Source organism: Heterocephalus glaber, unplaced genomic scaffold (assembly GCF_053883595.1).
Source record: "Heterocephalus glaber isolate CG9 unplaced genomic scaffold, H.glaber_assembly_v1.0 deba00001719, whole genome shotgun sequence".
NCBI classification, from domain to species: domain Eukaryota; kingdom Metazoa; phylum Chordata; class Mammalia; order Rodentia; family Bathyergidae; genus Heterocephalus; species Heterocephalus glaber.
Window position 1 is genome coordinate 2,943,341 of NW_028258432.1, and position 24,371 is coordinate 2,967,711.

Consider the following 24,371-nt stretch of genomic DNA (forward strand, 5'->3'; position numbering starts at 1 on the left):
TTTTGGAAAAGATGGGCCACATTTGTATTTGTCACTCCATGCAGTTTGCAAACAAAAACAGAATTTTGCCAAATGCTTCTGTTTGCAAAACAAATTGTTTGCAAACAAAAGTGTTAGTGAACCAAGGTACCACTGTAGTTGGGAATAGATTCCCACTGAGATCACCAAATGTGATAACTTGGGGAACTGAGATTCACAGGCCACAATTTCTGTATCAAAAGATAAAAGGTTATTAATCTAAGCTGGCATTTGTCAATTAACTATTTTTACAACTATTCTAGTGTTAGTTTTTAAATGTCCTTACGTAACACACATGCTTTCTTTAAATGGCAGTGTACTCACTTTTGTCAGTTTTCTTTGTTGCCAACCTCTGGCATGTTCCATCCTTCAGTTTTGAGGAGCCCTTTTCTGGGAGGCACTGCTTTCACTGCTACTGGAGTAGCTCGGTTTGTATTTTGACAAAATCTGAAACAAAAAGTCCTTTTGATCAAGTTTTATGAATGACATAAGTCTGGAAGGTATTATGAAACATTCAAGGAAAGCCATGGAAAATGTAAAGATAAAGGTTCCTTAAAATATTTCTTACATACATTCAATAGCAGCACAACATGGACATACTAGGAATTTAACTTGGATATGAAGGTTTGACCTCTAGAGCCTTCCAAAATGCTCTCTACCTTAGGTTAATGGAAACAAGTAGCAGTACACTCTTGAGAGCAAATTAAGCCTTTTCAAAGATATTTGGGAAATACAGAGAGGAAAACTCTGAAATGAATCCTCACAAGACCATCACTTATAATGAGTACAAAAGAATCTAAAACATTTACAAATTCTTTTCAGGAGGTTTCATTCCTTTCACAAACCAATGAGAGAAGAATCTACCATGCAGAAGATGTTCCTTACCTAGTTTATTATCATCTCCCAGGAAAGCAAAAAAAGGGGCAAAAAAACCCCAAGTCAAAACCAGAGAGGATAACAGATATTTCTGTATCACAGGATGAGCCAGTTCTGATGGCATTTATGTTTTCCCATGTGATTTGCTTTTCCCATGGTGCTTCATAACCAAGACTATTTCTAGGATAGTTATTAAGAATTCATGCGCCTAAGCAATAATTGCCAAATACTAACTTCTATTAAAGAAGGAGAGTGTCAAAAAAATCACACTAGTATGATTGGCAGTGACAAACGTTGGTAAACATTACAGTAAAGAATCAAATATTCTACTACATATAAATCAGTGTTTCTTAAACTGAGGTCCAAGAGTCTCAAGCTCGTTACTAGTGGTATTTCACTCTGGAGAACTGTTGGATAAATTACATTTTTTACTTTGCCTGCAACACATCCAATGGAACAGATGTCAACATAGCAGCCACGGTTGAATGTGTATTAGAAATAACATACGAATATATTTCAGAGGATTAAGGTAAGGGTCAAGAGAAAATGACTCTTGGAAGATAATATAACTAAAAATATGGCAAGTCACTAGCTTGTACGCAGCTCTGAAGTTGTTTAGCTAGGTGGTCCTATCAGCCCAGAATTTATATTTTCTCAATACCAAAACTAATACATTAGCCTAATGATAAAGATGATACTTTATATGCAATTTCGGGTCTTAATTTAAGTATCTAATTTGAAAACAGTATCAGAAAAAAAAATCCTGTCTGGAAATATTACCTGGAGAACATCTTCTGGAATAGCAGTTACCTCTGGAGGTGTGGGTGTTCTGAGCAGATTCTCATAAGACGAAACTGTAGGAGAGGAGGGGTCTGCAAAATTCTCCAAGCACTGATATGAACTTAAAACTAATGAAGTACAATCTTTAACTTCAAAATCATTTGATGAACTGTGTGTTTCTGATAATGCATAGTTTGTGGGTACCTACAGAATAAAAAACAATCATTAAATAATGGTAGTAAATAAAAAGTGTTGAAGTCTCTACAGGCCCCAAAATGATTCCTTTTTTTCCCTATGCAAGTTCTTCACAAAATCTAGAAAAATAAAGAAATGGCATGTGGAGGACAAAACACCATCTTCATTACTAATAAAGACTTGAGGTGAGAACTGTGATGTCACCCCAACCCCAGACTTAATGGCCAAAGGAGAGTCCCAGCATACATGAACAAGTGTTTCCACAGGCCCTCAGCAGGCAGGCTTCCTCTGAGAGGACAGCACCTTGTGCAATGTGTTCCTGCCAGACCGACCACACGGAAAGTCATTCTTGTCTCCCTAGGGTCAGAGTTATTTACAAAGACAGGTGATGCGAGTATCACATCAGCACAGTACCTTCCACATGAATCAAAACATAAGTTAATTAAGTGTAAAAACCAATTACCAACATGCAGATAACCTGATACTACACTGATGGTGCAGCACTGTCTACGGCTGCACTCCCCGATATATTACCCACAAGCTATATTGGGGCTGTTTAAATTTTTTTTTTAAGTGAAAAATTAAAAATTAGTTCCTCAGCTGCACTAGCAGCATTTTAGGTGCTCAGTAACTAGCTATGTATACTTAGTGAACATATTGAACATTGCAGATTATGAAATGTTTTCAATCATTATCAACAGTTCTACTGGATACCCCAATAGAGTTGTGGTTGTCTATAGTACTGGTTGTTTTATGTGTTACTCCTGACTCTTTTGATTACTGTTAAATTTAACTAGAAAAATTTAGAGGAAACAAAAAACATTAAATCACCCACACTTTGGTGTTTTTCTATTAATTAGAAATGTGTATTTAAAATGTGTGTCTGGAATTAGTACTCTATTTGAGTCATTAGAAGAAAGATTATAGTTTTCAGTTTTATAGAAATTTACCAAAGCTGTACAGTTCTTTGTAGAAGGAACTTTCAAACCAGGAGTGCAGAATGTAGGTGTCAAAGGGGAATCTGTATACTTGGTATCTGAAAGACAAAATAGGCATGAAAATAAAGATTTGAAAATAAAATTGAAATAAAAATTTCACCTTATTAAGAGTTGTCAATATAATCTGTGCACTTTATTATCAATAGCTTAAAAAACAGCCAGACATGATAATACATGCCTATAATCCCAGATACTTGAGAGGAAAGGAGGCCAGCCTGGGCAAGACCCTCTCAAAAAATAAAAGGGCTGGGGATTTAGGTCAGTGCAAAGATGCTGGGGTTCAATCTCAGTAACACCAAACAAACAAGCTTAAAAAATTTAAGTGCTTGACTGGACGAGAAAAATTCATTCACAGATATGTTTATCATTAGCATTAAAAGTTCAGCAAGATTACAAAAGTACTACATAATAACTTAATGGTTCTGTTTAAATACCAGCAAGCTCTTAAAAACCTAATGTATTTGAAAAAAAAGTTTCACAGTAGCAACAAAGCTACGTATAAATAAATCTATTGAAAATTGTGCAAAATCTTAAATTATTAAACTGTTGAAGAAAAAGGAGAAGGAAGGAGAGATGGTCAGTTGCTCTCCAAGATATCACAACTTACTCTAAAACTATAGTAATTAAAAGCAGTATAACATGGACCAGCATGGAAATATTGTCTATTGCAATAAAAGAGACCCATGCAGAGACACAGCTTTCTAGAACACAGAGTATTAAAGCATTATCTTCAACACATTTCTGCCGGCTTGAACCAAGCCAGTACAAGTGGTACAGTCATGTATGTGCCATGGGTGGTTCAGGTGCCTGGTAGGGAGACACATAGTACAGTCCCCTTGTGCACATGTTAGAAACAGTCACCCAGTCACTGAGCTGCCACTGGGCCTTGGTAGCCTCCCCCTCGAACCCCATCACTTTCTGGGGCTCCATCCCTCCTCTCTCCCCCTGCCGTCTCCTAAAGCACCTTCCACAATAAGGCTGTGGAATTTCCACCAAGAATAAGGAATCTTATTGTGTGTCTGCTATCCAGACCCTCCACTCTTTGAATCCCTTGCTGATGCAAGGGGTGATGACCTGCTGCTTTCTGCTGGCACTGACAATTCTACAGATGTAAGAATTCAACAGAAAGGCTGCAAGGCCATACTCCTGTCCAAGGACCACTGATGATTATGACACAAACTGGTGAAGACATTTAAGAAGCAATTTGCCTGCAATGGCACTGTACTTAAGTATCTAGGACATGGAGAAGTACTGCAGCAACAGGGTGACCAGCACATGTTTTGGAGAGACTGGATTGGCTGTGGACGATCAGCTCGAGGTTCATGGGTTTTAAGTGCTCATGGCTCACTGGCTTAAGTGAGGATTTCCTTGCAATGAGTAGAATTTCCCTTCTTCCCTTGTCAGAAGTTTAAAACCTTACCACTTGTATAACTCCTTCATGCAATAAACTGAAAAGAGCCATGCTATCTAGGCTTGAAGTCCCTCATTTAAACAGAAGTCAAGCAGTAGGCACCTGCCAGTATCCAGCCCAAAGCAAACAATAACGTGATGTTTCAGCCAAGCCCAGAGTTCCAAGGCCAGACAGCAATGTCTCATCAAAAGCTCCTGGGCTCTCCCTCTGCACAGGCCCCACCCTAAGAGAATGGTACCACTTGAACAATCCCTGTGAGTCTAGAAAGGACTGGGTAAGGCAACAACAGCGGCTGTATCGCTAGAAGGAGCGTTGGGTAGTAACAGCCCCTGTTAGAGTCTAACCTGATAGGATATCTTCCCTCCAGTGAGGTGACAAGGCATCTGGATTGCTATAGGTCTTTGACCTGACATCCTACCTGAGGGATGTTCAAACAACAGAATGGGAGCCAGCCTAATACCAGTTAAACCTTTGACAAGGGAACAAATACCAAGCTGATGTTATCAGTCATACAGCAGGATACAGAGCTCACAGCTTACTGGCAACACTGCCCAAGCCATGTGAAGTAAACTGATTCTGGCTTGCTTTCTTACGATTTTCTCCCTTACAATTTTGATATTATGTAATGTATTTAAACACTGGTTTAAATAAAACTAGTTTTTAGAAAAAATCATCAAAGAGAAAAGGTAAGTATATTAAAAAATCTAATGGGAAAAATGTGTTAAGTCTAAAAATAAAGATCATCAAGTGCTGGAAAAGATGGAGAAACAGGAACTCAGACGCTACCAGCAAGACTGTATATCACAAGAGCCATTCTTGGGCAGCAATTTTGTATTGTCTAGAACAAGTGAAAATATGCATATCCTTTGACCTAGGGCAGCAATGGAAGACCTTTTAGAGATAAGTGCCCATACTGCAACCTCAAACCTATTTATTTATGGTAAAGTGCCAACACTGCAATTAAACCTGAAGACTGAGATTTTAGTTTAGAAAAAAACCTACTTTAACATCTTTTGTCTTAAAAGAAAAACAACATGCATGCCATATGTTTGCTACCACTGACCTAGGAATTCTATTTTTAGATGTAAGAAATTAAAGGAATTTCATTAAAGCACTGACTATAATAAAAACTGGGCCGGGGATGTAGTGCAGTGGCACCGCACCTGCCTTGCAAGTGCAAGGTCCTGAGTCTGATCCCCAGTACCCAAAAAAACAAACAAACAAAAAACTAATTAAAAAAAACCCCTATCTCATTAATTTGCTTACTAAAGCAAATTAATGAAATGGTTCCAGGTGCTGAGATCGCGGCACAAGTCCAGCACAGGTCTTCTGAGCCAAGCAGTTGCCAACAGTTTGCCTACTTGTCCCATGGGGTCTTGGTTGGGACAGAAGCAGCGGGATGGGACCACCTCATGGCCCGCGGTGTATAGAACACCATGGAAACAACTTCTGGAGGCACAGAAATCACAACGCAAGAGAACAGTATCATGGAAAGAGCAGAGGGTACACAGGGCCGCCAGCTCTTCAAGCTCTGAGCTTTATGGATTAGGTCTATCTCAGTTCCCCACGAATTTGAAAGAAAAAGATTGCAGAACAGGACATGTATCTAGAGTAAAGGTTCAAGAGACGGATTAAAATAGTAAACTGGGAAAAAAGATCTAAATAAAGCATAAAGTAGCACAGAGAAAGGGACGGAAAATATGAAAGGGAAGTTAAGCTAAGAGGATAGAATAGTAAATTCTAAAACACATCTTAAGCCAGAGTGGTGCCACACGCCTGTAATTCCAGCACTGAGGCTGTGGCAGGAGGATCACTGTGAGTTCAGGGCTAGCCTAGACTACATAGTGAGACTCTGTCTCAAAACTCCAAAACCAAAACCCAACCCAAAAAATAATGTGAAATACATTTTAAAGGAATTTCAGGAGAAAAAAAATGAGAAACTAGAAGCTAATATTATTAAAGAAATAATGTCAATATTTTCCAGAATTAATGACATGAATTTTTGGTTTTAAAAAATTATACTAATTACATAATAAAACAAATATAAATGTGGATAAATTACAGAGACTATCAAAGACAAAGACAAAAATGTTAGAGACTACCACAAAGAAGACAGATTATCTACAAAGGAAAGCTAATTAGACCAGTAACACTGTGCCTATGAACAGCAACAGATACTCAACACAATGGAATAATTTCTTTAAAGTACTGAAGAATCAATCCCCAGAAAAATAAAATATAAATTAGTGAAGAAAACAATTCTCAATCCAGTGATCTCCACTCGGCTACATTACCATTCAAGAATGAGTGAACAGGGCTGGGGTCGCAGCTCTGTGGTAGAGCACAGGAGGCCCTGGCTTCAGTCCCAGCACCACAAGGAAAAGAAAAAGTAAACAAAAACAAAAAGATGTCTTCAGACAAAACTGGAGATTATGCAGACTTGAAATAACATCTTGGAAAAAACTACTAATGTATTTGATCAAGAGGAAAACAGCCCCAAAGCAATGAGTATGATAAAAGAAACACTGTGAACACAGAAAACTGATCAAACTACCCAAGATTAGTAAGGCTACACTGATTAAATGGAATAATGGTACCTTGTGGGAAAAAAATGGAGTCCAAGCAAAATACACCAATCATCCTTAACTTCTAACTAACAAGATGAGTAACAGGTAACCCTAAGCTTTCCTTTCCCTCCATAAAATACAGTGCCTATGGTATACTGGGAGGTTTTAGGAGGTAACCTATTCTTGAGAAAGCCCATCACATTTCAGAAGTTATACAAATATTCTCTTTTATCATTTTCTAAAAAGTTTATATTCCATTGGGAATTGATTTGACCATGGTGCATGGTGACAGTCCAATTTATTTTAAAAACTCAGCATCTTGGGCCGGGGATTTAGCTCAGTAGTTTCACCGCCTGCTGCGCAAGCGCAAGGAGCCGAGTTCGATCCCCGGTACCAAAAAAAAAAAAATCAGCATCTCTTTAGTGTATTCATGCTTTCTTTATATAACGTGCACTATAAGCTACTATGAATCAGTTATACTAACCTTATACTAGCAATACTTAGTAATTTAATAACATAAGTTTATGTCAGTATAATTAGTACAAAGTTTTCTGAAAATATGTCCAAAATTTGGGAAAAGACGAAGTCATTTTTAAAAGACCTGTCAATACATTTGGTACAGATCAAATAATTATAAAAAATTACTCAGAGACTCTAGGATTTTTTTAACTTTGTATTTTCACAACAAAACTAATGTTTTCATATTTCCTGGGACAAATATGAAAACAGTACATGAAAATTTTCCTTAAGTTACTCAACTAGTTAAAAATAATCAAAATTTGAAATGGTAGCATATATTCTAGATGTAGTTTATGTAAGAAAGATAATGTACAACTCTAATCAATAGGTACAGACTAAACTAAAAGAAAATACTATGGCTCTATACCAAAAGACTGGTGAACAGATATGTTTTTCTTTGTTGGGGTGGGCTCTGGGGATTGAACTCAGAGCCTTCTCACTGAACTATTTCCCCAACCTTCTTTTACTTTTAAGACAGGATCTTAGTAAATTGCTCAAGCTGGGCTCCAACTTGTAATCCTCCTTCCTCAGCCTCCTATAGTGCTGGGATTACAGGTGTGCACATCACACCCATGTCAAATATATATGTTTTAAATTAAAATGTTCGTAACAAAAAAGCTTACAAATACTGAAAGTGAACAGAAAAAGTATTAAAAATGTAACAAACTTTTCTTTCTCTTGAATCAAATCATGCCGAAAATGAAAAGAATTGTACTTAATAAAATTCAATGTTATACATTAAAAAGATGCAGAAAACTATCAGAATATCTGAGGTGATAGTTGATAAAGAATATAGCTGAGAAGTTGATTTTTAAAACTCACCTCTTTTTTCCAACTGCTGCATTATGGGGCCAGGAGTGGCAAAGCCATCATCACTGATCATGGGTTCTGTTTCTACAGCCACCTCACTGGTAATAATTCATAGAAAAATTATAAAGTTAAAAAAATTAATATTAAACCCCTGAGGAAAAATTTAATCTTAACATGTATCATGAAGCCTGGACTAGCTCAGGTTTTTTTTTTTTTTTTATGAAATGGAAGTCCCACAGAACAAATCCTTTTTAAAATATACATATATAGCTGTGGTTCACAAGAGGTAAAAAACTATTTTCTACTGACAGTCTTGAAGTGCAGTAAGAATCTATAACTTAAAGGAAAGCAATTAAGCCAACTCATTAGTTCAAACTGGGAATTTTGTAGCTCATGCTTCAAAATAATAAAGCAGAATTTTGTAGCCAGTATATAAAAACAGATAAAAAGCCGTCAGTGTTTTAGAGTAAAAAGCCTGATCTTTCCATCTTACTAAAGTTGCCCTAGCCAATTTTACACAGCTGTCTGGAATAGTAATAAAGAGAAAAAATATCCAACACTGTTGATGAAGATCCAGTGAACTTCCAGCTTAGAAGTGCCCAGTTTTGAACTGGCATACAATGAACTATGCAGTCCTTAACATCCTGTCTATACAACAGTATATAGGTATACATGTTTCTTTGTACATTTTTTGAACCAGGGTCTCACACTTGCTAGACAATCACTGTACCACTGAACTGACATCCCCAGAAAATATAACTCTGCACTATTTTAATGGCCAAAAATGTTTTTCCCATATTTATAGTCATTCCTCCTTAACTCCTGGGTACAGTTCAATCACCTCTTAGTTAGCTTTTCAAAGGTTACCTTAGCTTTTAGAATGTTACCGTTGCTTATCAATATGTATATAATAGCTGTTAAAAGTGTACAGCACTGAGTCGTGTTTGTTGCAAGTATATCCTAGGTTTCTTTCTTTTTCATCCTTTACATACTCCATGTTCTATTCTATATTCCTCAATGGAATATCTGAATATCATTCAGATATCTAAACATGGCACATGAATTTACAAGTCTCTTGAAATTACAAATAAATACACATGTACCTGCATTGTTTAAATGGGTAAATTAGCTATATTTGCTTCTTCCACTTTTTAAATGATTTATCTATTTATAATTTAACACGAGGTAAAGATTACTTGATCTTTTTCCAAACAGTTAACCAACTGTCCCAACACTACAAAAATCTTGCCCTACACATACAACACAGAGACTTTTCATTTCTATTTCCTATCTCATTACATTGGCCAGGGGATCAAGAATGATGTTAAATAATAATGGTGACAGTTTCATTATTAAGTATCCTACTTAGAGTTTTAAATGAAGAATTTTAAATGGAGAACAGAACTGGGCATGGTGGTGCACACCTGAAGTCCCAGCCCTTGGAAGGCTGAGGCAGGAGGATCACAAGGAGATTGAAGCCAGGTGGACTATGTGGTGAAACCCTGTCTCCAAAACACAAAAAAACCAACCAACAAACAAAAACAATGAAGAACAGATGTCAAATTTTATCAAACTCTTCATTGACATCTACTGAAATTATTCTTTTTTTTTTTTTTGGTACCGGGGATGGAACTTGGCACCTTGCGCTTGCGAGGCAGGCACCAGAACTACCGAGCTAAATCCCCTGCCCCAAAATTATTCTTTTTTCCCTATAAATGTTTTATGAGTTCCCAAATATTAGCTATGTTCAATAGTTTAGCTTAATATAGCTCATTATGCTTTCAATATTTGAGTTTGATTCTGAATATTTTAATTAGGATTTATACATCTGTATTCATGAATTAGACTGGGCCACTGTTTCCTTTTCTGGGCCTTGTCAGTGTACTAAGATTATATCAGCATCATTAATGAAACTGAAGTGTTTTTGTCATAGTCTAGTTTTTGAAAAAGAACTTTTGAGGTTGTGTTCTAATAAAGATTTGACAAAATCAGGCAGCCAGCTGGATGTCTTCTTACATAGTTTACAGGCCCCTGAGTATAACAGTTCTTTTTTTATGTCATTATTTTGATATCATTACATCTATATTATTTCATTCTTATAGCAGTTAATAATTTTTAATCCACTGTCCTGTATTGGCCTTGTGTCATCAACAGGATGGGTAGAGTCATATCCATTTCAGTAGTGAGGAAAGAAACACATGATGCTTCATGAGCTTGAAGGTCCCCAAGTCAGATAAGTTCTCTGAAGTCATGAAAGGAGTCATCCAGAAAACCATTTGTGTTCAAACATTTCTGCAGCTAGGTTTCTAGTAACTGTTTCTGTTTTCTTCTGATTATTGGTACACCCAGGTTTTCTTAAGTTAATTTTGATCATTTTGTATGATTTTCAGAAATTTTATCTGAAACTTTCAAATTTCCCAATACTACACCCTGTGGTGTTATAGCTTAAAGAATAAAACATGCACTGGGCATGGTAGTGCATGCCTGTAATCCCAGCATTCAGGAGGCTGGGTTGTTGTTGTTTTTTTTAACAAAAAAACAAAAAAAACAAAAGCCCTTAGTTCCTAATTGTATTGCTTGCATTTAAAGAACCATTTCTTAGATTTATCAATTCTACTCTTCTAAAAATTTTCTGTATTAACATTTTGTTTTATCTTTAGAGTTTCCTCCCTGTTCTTCCCAGAATTGTTTTTCTCCCTGACTCACTGAGATAAACGTTTATTTTCCTTTTTTAGTGATAAAAGTTCTTAAAGATATAGATTTATCTTTAGGTATTACTTGGATACTTTGAAAAGTATTTCAATTACTGTTTTCACAGTAATCACACCCAGATGTCTTCAGTCTAGCACTGAATTCACACTAAGTAAACTTCAAACTCATACTAAAATACCTAAGTCTACTAGGCAATAAGAATATCAAGTACCTTATTGTGAAATAGGAAGAAAATGTCTAAAGGAATAGGGGAAGTAGGAGGGGAAGGGGAAGGGAAAAGAAAAAAATATGAGAAAAGGAAAAACATGGAAACAAAGTCTTTGTATTTTTGTTTTTTGGGTTTTTGGTTTTTTTTTGGTACCAGGGATCGAACTCAGGCCCTTGCGCTTGCGAGGCAGACGACGGAACCACTGAGCTAAATTCCCAGCCCCAACAAAGTCTTTGTAAATAGGGAAGGATGAAGGAGGTGAAGAGAGGGCAGGGGAATAGGGAAAAAAATAAGAACCAAGATACATTATGTAAAGGTACAAGATCCCAATGAGGAATGTAACTGTACTGTATACCTAAAATGGACCAATAAACTAAATGGAAAAAAAAAAAGAATATCAAGTACCTCAAAATCAACATGTACATTTTTCAGCTTGAGCTTCAGGTATTCTTACACCTTAGTATCATCCCAGATAACAAAACAGAAATTGGTTTCAAACACCGTGGAAATCAGTATGGAGATACCTCAAAGAAGGAGGACTGGAAGTCCCATCTGACCCCGCTATTCCCCTGCTGGGGATCTTCCCCAAAGAATTAAAAGAATCATACCACAGTGATATATGTGCACCTATGTTCATAGCAGCACAGTTTGTAATAGCTAAAACTTGGAAACAGTCTAAATGCCCATCAACTGGAGACTGGATAAAGAAAATGTGAATTTTTTATAAAATGGAGTACTACTCAACCATAAAAAATGAGAAATTAGAGACATTTATAGCTAAATGGATGCACACTGAAGTGATATGCTTAAGTGAAATAAACAGGACACATGTGTAAATACAAAATAGTTTCTCTAGTGTGAGAAACTGAAAGTGTAAATAAGGACTAAAAGGTATAATAGATAATGTCAAATAGGAAAAAAGGGGCAAAGGGGAAGGGGAAGTGGGAGCGGGAGCGGTAGGGGAAACGAAAGAAGGGAATGGAATTAATATGAGAAAATGAAAAAATGGAAACAAAGTCTTTGTAAATAGGGAGGGATGGAGGGGTTGAAGGGAGGGCAGGGGAAGGGGGAAAAACAAGAACCAAGAGAGACTATGTAAAGGTGCAAATTTCCAATGATGAATGCCTTTATATTGTATATCTAAAAATGTACCAATAAAATAAAATTGTTTTTAAAAAGGAAAATAAATAAATAAAATAAAAATTTAAAAAACAGAAATTGGTTTTTTCCTGGATCCTTCTCTCTTCTCAAGTCTTCATACCAAAGCAACCACAAATTGTTAGCAATTTTAGTTCTTTAATTTTATCTCTTTTCTGTCTCTATAAATACTATATATTTTTTTCAGGCTTTAATCACTTTCCTCACCTGAGGAAATCAATAGCTCACACTTTAATAATTGAATTAGTGATTCACATAAGTTTAAAATATAATTTATCTGAAAATTTTTTAAAGAAAAAAATATCTGAAACATCAAATTTCTTCTAGGAAAAAAAAATCAATAAATGAAAAGATTTAGGAAGTCAGGTAAAAATGTACCTTCTAAGAAAGTAACTTACCTTTTGATAGTCTTCATATTTTTCAGTCCTATTGTATAATCTTCATTTAGACACATAGTATATTCAGAGATACCAAAATGCTCTAATTTAGGAGTTACACACTCAAAATCATCCATCTTTAGAGCACATTTTGGAGTTTTTAGTATTTTAACTACTGACTGTCTGGTAGATGGAGTTCCAATTATGGGCTCGTCCTTGTGGCTGCTTACAGCTTGTGGAGGGTTTGGTAGAAGCTGAGGTATCATATACCGCTCCAGTCCAAAATCTGCAAGCTGTGGACTACGCAGAGGCTCCTCAGAAACTGAACCACCTGGGGCAGATGGATCAGACAGGCTGTCCTTCGCACGAGGACTTTGAACATGATCACAGCTGGCCATCTTTGGGGTGAAATCAGTGATTTCCTGTTCGGAGACTAGGAACAAAATCAAAGAGGTAATATTTTGGTCAAACCTCAAAACCAACAATCTCATTTATTAAGATAAGATTGCTCCATCTGAAATTTCCCAAGGGCAAAAATCCTAATTCTTTATAAAAAATTTATTTCAAGTGTCCCTTCAGTATGTTTCTGATAATTTAGAGAATTATCCCAGGTCACACACATTCTTACTGATAGAACCAGTGTCTGAATCGATGATTCTTTCACAGTAATGACAACTGAATTCTTCCTATTACAACATGTAGATTTACACACACATCCTTGGTAAAGACTTGTTGAATTTAGTTAATGTCTTCTTTATCTATAAGGATCATTTTCATAATAAACATAAAGGCACTGAAGTTAGTCACTCAGAGGTATGGGCTGAACAATAACAACAGCAGTTAATGTTGGGTAACTGACATACCAGATACTGCTCTAAGCAAATTTTATCTCATTTAGTCTATAAAACCTTATGAAGTGATATATTACACATCTTCATCTTACAAATGGGAAACTGTGGCACAAGGTTAAGTAACTTGCCAAAGATAATATAGTATATGAGTGGTAAAACAGATTCAAACCCATGCAATTTGGGGTCCTAATTCTAAACCACCATGTTACACTATCCCTTCAATAAAATTTTAGAACTAAGAAGACTTTATCAGCTTATATAGCCAGAATCTCTCTGTAGAAGAGGAAATGGAGAACAAGAAAAATAAAATAGCACACTTTAAGGTTTCTTAGTTATTTATTGGTAGAACTAAGAAAGCACCTATCCGAAGACATGTGGATTTACTGTACTTTTCAATTGACAAAGCTCCAAGAACTCTTTCAACTAACACTGTGCTAGTCCTCAGCTAGTACTGAGGAAAGGAGAGCAAAGGCTGTTTTTACACTGTCCCAGCATACCGGGAATACTGAATAAATGTTTACCCTGGCAGAGCCAGAACTACACAGTACTGCCAAGCCCACAGGTGTCTTAGTTATGCTGCCTTCTTCAATACCAAATCAAATGCTATAAAACCAAAGTCAAACCTGAATTTTCCTTGACACGTGGATTATATCCATACTTCTGGAAAAACTCTCTTATTTTTATGATATCCGTTGCATTTTTTTTCATCAGTAGTTTTGTTGCCTTAATAAAACCAATGCTTTCTTGACTTTCCAATCTTGCTTTATCAAGAAGAATATTAACATCATCCTTTTATGAAGAAAGAAAATACATAATTTCTCTAATTTCTCTTTTTATGTTGCTAGATATCAAACTGATGACCTTTTACATGCAAGGCAAGCACTCTATACCAGCCCATAATTTCTCTAATTTCTGACTAAATTTACTTAGGCTAGAACAGTTACTTCCTGCAGAAAAATGATAAATTAATATTGTAGGATGGATACCTTCAGAGCCCAGACTTCTGAATGAAGGTCATGTAAAATCCTCATTGGATCATCTTCAAATTCTTTAATATGCATGTTGAAAGGAAAAAATCCAGTAAACATAAAGAAAAGAAGGGAGAAAAGAAAACAGAAAACTTTAGTGTGGTTCCTTAAAATTATGAAGTCCTTGTAGACATTTTTATAATTTATCTGTTCAATTACTAAGAAAAAGTTTAAGAATATTCTTTAAAACCTTTAGGGTAGTGCATGTCTGTAATTCCAGCACTTGGGAGGATAAGGCAGGAGGATTGCTTTGAGTTCAAGGCCAGCCTAGGCTATATAGTGAGTTCAAGACCAGCTTCAACTACATAGCGAGACCCTATCTCAAAAAGATAATAAAACTTTTAATTGAACTATAACAATAAATGTACACAAATCAAAATATAGCTTGATGATAGGGCTGGGGATTTAGCTCAGTGGTTTCAACGCCTGCTGCGCAAGCGCAAGGACCCGAGTTCAATCCCCGGTACCAAAAAAAAAACAAAAACAAAAAATATAGCTTGATGAACTTTACAAAGTGAACATATAGAATAGGAAGGAAAAAAAAACAAAAACAAAGTGAACATACTTGCATAACCCTCAGCTCTAGAAATGAGGGGATGAGAAAAAGGAAAAGGAAAGGAGGGACAGAAGATTACCAGGAATTTGAGACCAGCCTCAACAATATGAGACTTTGTCTCAAGAAGGAAAAAAAAAGCCAATTGAAACTAGAACTTTAAATGTCCTCTTATATCTCACTTTTCTCCCCAAGGATAATCATTTGATTTCTAAAACCATAAAATAGTTTTATCTGTTCATAAACTTCATTTATGAATTCATACAATACATATGCTTTTGTGACTGGGTTCTCTCACTCAACATTCTTTTTTTTTCCCATTAAGTTTACTGGTACATTTTAGATACACAATACAGCTACAGTCATCATTGGGATCTTTGACCTTTACATGAATATCTCAGTTCTTATTTATTCCCCCTTCCCCTGCCCTCCCTTCACCCCCCCCATTTACAGAGACTTTGTTTCCATTTTTTCCTTTTCTCATATTTTTTCCTTTCCTATCTTTCCTTTCCCCTACCCCTCCCACTTCCCCTACCCTTTAGACCTTTTCTTCCCATTCCACATTATCAATTATACATTTTGATCCTCGTTTACACTTTTAGTTTCTCACACCAGAGAAACTATTCAGTATTTACACGTGTCCTATTTATTTCACTTAAGAGTATGGCCTCAATGTAAATCCATTTAGCTATAAATGTCTCTAGTTTGTTCTTTATGGCTCACTCAACATTCTTATGACATTTCTTCACAGTTTAACCTACCCATGCTCTTTGCTGTATAGTATTCCACTGCAGATCAAATCTGTTTTATTGTTGATGAACTTTGGGTTGTGTCTAGTTTGCAACTGTTATGCTCTTGTTTAACTTTCTAGAACATGTCTTCAGTGAGAATATAGTCACATTTCTGTACATCACCAACCTAGAAAAACTACTGGGTTATAGGTTATACATATATTCTTTTTTTTTTTTTGAGACAGGATCTCAATATGTAATTCAGGCTGGCTTTAAACTCACTATATAGCCTAGGCTGACTTCAAACTTATATGACCCTCCTGCCTCAGCTTCCTGAGTGCTGGAATTATGTTTGATTTTAGTAAATATAGTTTTCCAACCTACTTGCTACAATTTACAGTCCCACCAACCAAGTATGCAAGTTCCCTTTATTCCACATCTTTACAAATACTTGATATTTTCCCTTTTCATTTGTTATACTGGGATGTATACAAGTGTATACAAGTATACTAATTAGGATTTCACTTTCATTTCCTTGACAACTAACAAAGTTAATTTTTTTCATATTTTTAGTGGCCAAAGATAATGAGGTATCAATTTAATACTTGCATTTTTCAGTGGTATCTGTCTTCTCTTTTCTTATCAATCTGCAGGTATTCTAGACAATTTCTTTATTCAGAAAATAATTTTAATACCTTCTGCTTGAGCTAGCAGCATCTTGCATTGTGACCTACATAAGTGTTTATCCAAGTACAAATGTTAAAAGTAGAGTAACATAAGCAATTGCCTACACAAAGATGGATACATTATAGACTGTACATTATTTTTCTTCTTGAATCATTTTTGTTGCACAGTAAACTGCAATTACATGTTAGTACAATTTACTGATCTAAAGAATACACTTTGAACTATGAGATACAGCAACTCCCTATAAGAAGAGCTAACATATAAATCTGTACTTAACATGCAAAATATTTTGAGTGATTTTTTGTTTTGTTTTGTTTTCTGGCTGCCATGGATGAGAAAAACAAAGGAAATCTAGTGTTCAAAGATCCCAGAAACTTATAATGAATAATTTTTTTTAATTTTAGTAATTCTTAACTATCATTTCCTTATTGGAGCATTGTTGACTGGAAAAAGATAAAGTAAATACTGAAATCAAGCTATGTTTTGTTACGGATTAACCAGTTAGTTTTAAAAATCTGCCAGGTAGGGCCAGGGATGTGGTTCCGAGGCACCACGCCTGCCTGGCAAGTGTGAGGTCCTGAGTTCCATCCCTGGTACCGGAAAACAAAAAATCTGCCAGGTAAATGCTCGTTTATATCAAGTTGATATCCTGATATCTAATTCTCAATGTTATAATTCAAGATGGCATTAAAAACACTCCAGGCCGGGGATTTAGCTTAGTGGTGCTGCCGCCTGCCTCACAAGCTCGAGGTCCCAAGTTCGATCCTGGTTCTGCAAAAAAAAAAAAACCAAAACAACAACAAAAATACCCCCAACACTTCACTGTGCTCACTTCGGCAGCACATATACTAATATTGGAACGATACAGAAAAGATTAGCATGGCCCCTGCGCAAGGATGATACGCAAAAACGCTCCGACTTCACTTGGGTCACCTGATTATAAGACAGTTAGGAAGCTTGTTTCTTAAAAAGGACAGGCTTAGTTAGCACTTTCTGATGTTAATTCTAAACTCAGATTAAGCACAGACGCCACCCCAAGTGAATATTCTACTGTCAAAGTTGAGTGCTTGAGAGCGAAAGTTCTCATGGTCTAACATTTCAAACATAAGGTGGATACAAATGAACAAGTCAGCTATTGTTTAAACATCCAATAAGAAATCAACATGAACCGAATGGCTGAATTAGAAGAAAACTGCCACTCTAGTTTGAGTATTTCCAATACTGTTTCATACTTTTCAAAATGGAGAGTAATCAGGGTCCCTGTGTTTTGATGCAATTTCACTTTAAATTTTGTGCCCAGATTACATATTTCATGTTAAAATTGGGTAGTTACTCAGACACTATTCAAATACTCTATAAAATAAATCGTGATCACTTAAATTTATCATAGTTCACAACCATAAAACATCACTGGAAATGAAAGAATCACAGAAATGAAACCAAGTAAGAAATAGAAGCTAATGGAAGAACGAGGTGAACATTAAGGGGACCAACAGATCCAAGAAAAAACAAACTTCCACTGTTCTTATTCAAAAGGATAATAAATCTCATACTTTGTCTCCACTGCCACAGTGATCAAGATGATGGCAGTCCTTTTTGCTAGTGTTGGAGAAAACTGTCTTTATTATATAGTACGGAACAGGCACTTTAGTGACAACATAAAAATGATAATGGTTAGAAAAAGTGGAAAATTATCAGCTACAAATTATTATCAATAACTCGTCTTTTTTGTTTGTCTGAGACAGGGTTTCACTATGTATTTCAGGCTGGCCTTGAACTCCCTAAGTTACTCCTGCCTCAGCCTGAGTGCTGAGATTACAGGCGTGCATTACCAAACCTGGTTCTAATGACCAGTTGTGTGTGTGTGTTTGTAAGTGTATTACTGGGGACTGAACCCAGGGGCTCCATACCATTGAACCACATCCCCACCCTTTATTCTGAGTCAGAGTTTCACTAAATTGTCCGGGTTGGGCCCAAGCCCAAAACCCTCCCACACCAGCTCCCTCAGTAGTTGGGATCCCAGGCATGAACCACTGCAATTATCACCACTCATTTAAGAAACTCGACTGCCTCAGTTGTAAAACCCATTTTTTTTTTCATTTTTTATTGAGACAGTGTCTTGCTGTGTAGTTCAGGCTGGCCTTGAACTCACTATATAGCCCAGGCTGGCCTCGAGTTTACAGTGATCTTCCTGCCTCAGCCTCCCCAGTACTGGGATTACAGGTGTGCACCATCACGCCTGGCAATCCATTTACTTTTCTGGAGATTATTTTAAGCAGTTTTTGAAGTATCAAAGATTATGACTAGATTACAAGAGACTCTTGCTAACCTCAGAGTGAAAGCTGTGGTATATGGTTCTTCACCAATAGAACCCTGAATATCCAATGCAAACTTGACTCCAGCTGACCCCTACATGAAATGAGTAAGGACACAGTATGATAGTGGGCCATGGTGAGATCAGCAATGTCCAGATGGAAATCAGACAACCACGTGGATTAACAGGAATTAACTCTTAATGAACAATCACTTTAAATTAACTTTCTCTCTTCCATTACAAAGAAAAGCAAGTAGTGCTGTAACAGGTTGCCTCATCAAATGCTTGTGGTCCTGAGGGAAATATGGACATCATTCCATCAGTAAGAAGCAGTCATAAAGCACCTCGAGAGAGGAGGTCATAGTGATATAAAATTCTGTTTGTGTTACCCTAAAGTCACCAATCATAAAAGTTAAAAACACTTCTCTCTTCCCTCATATATTTAAAATAGCAAAAAAGATTTTAACCGGAAGGCCTGGTGCAGAACAGTCTCAGCACTGGGTATGATGGACAGGTGATATTTTGAATGAAATTTTGAATTTCTGAAGTCTACTCAGTGTGCAAGAACAAATTTGCTATTCCAGAAGAGAAATCCAGTTTTGATAACACAGCTTCGATGTCTAGGGTCTGATCCAAGCTGGGGAAATGGGTAAAGACATAGGAAAGAGTACCCAGGAGGAAGAGAAAGCCATCCACAGAGACAGAGGATGATGGCCTCAGAGACTAAGATCAATCAGAGGACAGACTCATCGGCAGATGACAGGAATTAGTTTGAGTTTGAGTTTTTGAAGGAAAGATAGGATCTTACGTTTGGAGATGGTGGAGACCCTGACAAGTAACATAAGGAAAATTTTGGAAGAAAAGTCACAATAACATGAAGGGAAAAATTCAAAGAACTCTAGTAGCAGAAAGGAGAGGCAGAAGTAAAAGATTTAGTGTCACTAAAAACTGAGAAAATAGAAGACTCCAAAATAGGAGGATATTGAAAGCTTGACCTTTAAAAGAAAACTAGATGAGCTAAGCAAAAAAAGATAAAGCTAAAAATCACAATGGAAGCCAAGGTAAGAAATTACATCAAATGACAAAGTTTAAAAAAAAAAAAAAAGTATGGGAGGAGCCCAGCCAAGTAATACCAGATGGAAAAATTGAAAGGTCTAGGTAGAAATTCCAGAAGGAGAGGACAGAGAGAATGGAGCCAGTGAGCCAGTGAAATGGGATAGAGAAGAAACCTTGAAGACTTGAAAAAGAAAGAGAAAGCTGTAAAAGAAGAAAGACCACCAAGGGATGAAGGAGTGAGCCTGACCCTGGCTGCAGACTTCTTGTTGGCAACACTGGAAGTAACCAAGAAATGGGGTCAAATCTTTAGCATTTTGGGAGAAAATGGTTCTGAACCTAAACTTCTATTCAAGGTTGAATTAGCATTTAAATGTGATGGTATAATAAAGACATTTATAGACCTACAGAGCCTCTGAAAGTTTACCAGCCAAAAGGCTTTTATGAAAGATTTGCTGAAACATGTTCTTGCACAGAATGCAAACTCACACCGAGGAGGAAGACAATATGGTGATAGGGAAAAAGTATGAGACATCTTAGTAGATTAACTATTAAAGTAGTTGTAGAAGCAAAATACGTGGTGTATCCCTTTAAAACTTGCCTTAGCCTGTTGCTCTGATTGTTTAAAGTGAAGGTTATATGACTCTTTTGATCTGTAGCCTTCCTACAGATAACATCCTAATTCTGAAAAACAAAGTTGCAATGCCTGGGTAAATTTACAATGTATGTGTTTTAACTGTCATGTGCTTATCATGTCTGTGACTGCTATCAGTAACAGAAACCACCTGTGTCTAACCATTAAACAGGAACTGGAATTTTATTTACTTAACAAAGACCACTAGGGATGAGATAATGACTGACAAAGGTATAAAAGAGGAGACTAACAAAGAGCGCCACATGGACACTGACCAGACAGGTTTGTGGTGGTCCCACCTGCTTGCAAGTAAACTTTTATTATTTTACCCTAATTCTGTGTCTCCATGTATTTCTTTCCACGATTTCCAGAACAATGGGACACAAAGAAAAGGGGATAAACCTCTAAAAAGCCTCAAAATGTGGAGCTGGAGACCCAGCAAGCAATGGCTTGAACTTCTTGTTCATTAAACAGATGAAGGTTGCTAGACCTGAGGGAAGGAGCTCAGTGTCTTCAGAATGGACAGGAAAGGAAAGCCACAAGATGGAGTAACAGCAGGGCTCATGGCTAGAGGAGGAGGAAGAAGAAATCTCTGGGACAGAGAGGGGAGGGGAGGAAGAAGGAATCTGGGAGGAAGAAGAGGAAGTGGAAGGAGAAGAAACCTGATGGGAGGAGGAAGAGAAGTAAGAAAACTCAAAGATAGAAGAGGAAGAAGGAAACTGAGGTGGAGGAGGAGCAGGAGGAAGAAGAAAACTCAGGAATGGACAAAGAGGAAGAGGAGGAGGAGCAGTAACAGGAGGAAGAAAGAAACCCAAGCACAGAGAGAAGAGGCCTTGGCACTATGTGAGGAACTTGCCTGTAGTTATTCGGTTAGGGAGAAGGAAAAGTTGGTGCAGCACCAGGAGGTACACAACAGGGAGGAGGGAGAAGAAGAAACAGCTGCTTCTAGAGATGAAGGAATTCAGACACCATGTCTGACCTTGCACTGGACTTCTCTCTCAAAATCACTAGAGAGAAGTTCTAATGAGCACAAAAAGCATTCATGTGCAAATCTGAGTGCTACATCAGAAGTCACCAAGTTGCTAGGGAAAAGAGAAAGAGAGAAACAACACTATGCAAATAGAAGAGTTGACATTAAAAGAAACTGATTTAATCCAGGAAACAGAAGAAAACTTCCAAAGAGTGATCAACATTTTCAGAGTGATACAAGAGGAGACTGAGAATATAAGTAAATATATCCAGATGTCTTGGAAGTTAAACATTTATTAGACTACCTGCACAGCAGAGTAGGTAAACTCAAGGAATGAATGAGCAATCTAGATGACCAAATGGAAGAATTTTCTAAGGTTACAGTGCAAATGTCCAAGCAGCTAATGAATAACAAAAAAAATACGAGTCAGGATGAATTCAGAATTTCCAACATCTATGTGATAGGAGTTCTAGAAAAAGATACAAAAGAGAATAGGGTAGAGGATATAATTAAAGAAATAATTGAAGAAAACTTTTCAGAACTAAGGAAGGACTGGAGTCTTGAGGTTGTCAGTGCTCACTGAATCCTCAGCAAGGTCAATGTGAGAAAACTCACTCCTAGACACATCTTGGTGCCATTCTGGAGCTCCAGAGAGAGAGAGAGAAAACCCTGTAGGCTTCCCAAGAGAGAGAAGAAATCACCTACAGAGGAATGAGAACCCGGCTGACAGCAGACTTCTCACGGAGCACGCTGGACACTAGAAGTCAGTGGGGCATCATAATAGCCCTGAATGAAAATAGCTTTCACCCTCAAATCTAGTATCCAGCCAGATATCATCTGGTATCAAACTGACATTTGATTTTGAGGGACAAACAACGACGTTCTTTGATATTGATGAATTCAGATTTGTTCCCCATGTACTCTTTGAAAGAATTATTAGAGAATGTACTTTACCAATCTGAGTTGGCTGCAACAAGTGACACGGTATGCTTTCCTCTACCAACACAATCCAAGAAGTCAACAAGTAAAACATCACATCTCTACCTGGAAGGGTGGCGAGCCAACAGCTCTTCTGCAGATTTGGGGAAGGGAACATTATTACCTAGATACTGTTAAAGGTTTTATTTTTAAAAATTTACTGAGAGCCATCATAGCTTGTATAAGAGGTTTGATGTTTTTTTTTTTCCAGTACTGGGGATCGAACTCAGGACCTTGTGCTTGGAAGGCAGGCATGACGCAAGGTTTGATTTTTTTGACTAGAAAATGAACCCAGGGTTCCACATTGAGCTATGTCCTTGGGTTCCACACTGAGCTATGTCTCCAGCCCTTTTTTATTTTGAGACAGGTCTCACTAAGTTGCCCAGGGTGGGCTCAAACTTATGATCCTATTTAGCCTCCAGAGTAGCTGGAGGTGGGCGTGCCATGTGTCACTGTGGGAATCTTTACAATAAAGATATTTCATTTGAAAAAAAATAAAATAGTAGAAAGAAAAAATTTTTTAATGACATAAATAAAAATACGGATACCTAGGGTTGGGGATTTAGCTCAGTGGTTCCGGCACCTGCCTCACAAGTGCAAGGCCCTGAGTTCGATCCCTGGTACCCAAAAAAAAAAAATATGGACACCTAAAGATCCAAGAAGTGATTTTGCTAATCCCAATTATAAGAGAAATTTGGACTAACTTGATATAAAGAACTGACTGAAACGCTAATTTACAGCCACATACAAATCACTTTATTCAATAAATATATCCTCAAAGAAATGTTTCTGAGCTGGAACAACTTCATAGGAACATTCAGACAATGTAAAATGAAGGAGTAAATGTTCAATATTCCAAGCATTTTAGTAATGTTTCTTCAAGTTCCCATGCTCGGTTTAAACTAATTTAAGTTTTAAATCTTAATTAAAAAAATTTTTATTAACATGTTTGCCATACATAATGATCACATTCTTCATAGGGAATTTGTACCTGTACATAATTCTTAATTCTTTTTCCCCCCTATTCTCCTCCCCTCAACCTTTTCTCTCCTCACCATTTACGAAAGCTCTGATCCTATATTTTCCTTCATTCTTTTTTTAAAAAAACTCTTTTCCCTTCCCTCTCCCTCCCCCTCCCTTGTTCCCCCTCCCATTTGAACAAGTTCTTTCTTCTTAGTATCTATCCTCCATTTTGCTCCTTATTTATACTTTGGGTTTCTCACATTAGAGATACAATACAATATTTAAACTTGTCTGATTTATTTCACTTAAGATTATGGTCTTGAGATGCATTTACTTCCCTAAGTCTCATATTTGTCCTTCTTTATGGCAGAATAGTACTCCATTGTATATAAATATCACATTTTTCTTGATCCATCCATCTGTTGATGGGGATGTTAGTTACCTTTCTCTCACTGCTGAGACAAAATACCTGACACTCAAAGTTAAAGGAGGAAAGGTTCATTTAGCTTACATTTCATAGAGGTTTCAGTTCATAAATGGCTGGCTGCAAGGCAGAGTGGCTCATGGCAGAGGGGCAACAGTTCATGGCAATGGAAGAGAGCAAAAGCAACAAGAGACCTTAACAGCAGTCTTCCTGCCCCTTTTATCTTATTCAGACTATTTGGGGTGGGTAGCACTCACACCCTTAATTCTAGTGCTCTCAGGCCTAGCACTAGCAATTGCACCGTGAATCACACACTCTAGATTCATCCACCTTCGAGAAACAGCCGCACCTCATTCGCATGAGACCTTGAGGGACATCTAAACAGAAGCCACAACATGTCGGTAGCAATGCTACATAATTTTAGGGAAAAATCATTTGGTTAGCCTAGTTCTCCTGCCTACAGCCCAGCTATGGAATTCCGAGACATAATTCCATTTTGGCCTCCGGTCACAACTGAGACCTCAATGATCCGGTGATGCTGTCTGTGATTCTCCAG

General features: G+C 37.0%; 1 protein-coding gene and 1 pseudogene across 1 annotated transcript in view; one reads left to right on the forward strand and one right to left on the reverse strand.

The window, feature by feature from the left end:
- Nucleotides 1-347: 347 nt before the first annotated feature.
- LOC101703398 (spindle and kinetochore-associated protein 3) overlaps nt 348-24,371 on the reverse strand; it is a 34,147-nt gene continuing 10,123 nt past the window's right edge. Inside the window, 8 exon segments of the mRNA XM_004921126.4 lie at nt 348-450; nt 452-465; nt 1,675-1,878; nt 2,820-2,905; nt 8,187-8,272; nt 12,651-13,062; nt 14,104-14,269; nt 14,467-14,528. Coding sequence (XP_004921183.3) covers nt 348-450; nt 452-465; nt 1,675-1,878; nt 2,820-2,905; nt 8,187-8,272; nt 12,651-13,062; nt 14,104-14,269; nt 14,467-14,528 — 1,133 coding nt within the window.
- On the forward strand, nt 17,304-17,403 carry LOC147821732 (U6 spliceosomal RNA; annotated as a pseudogene).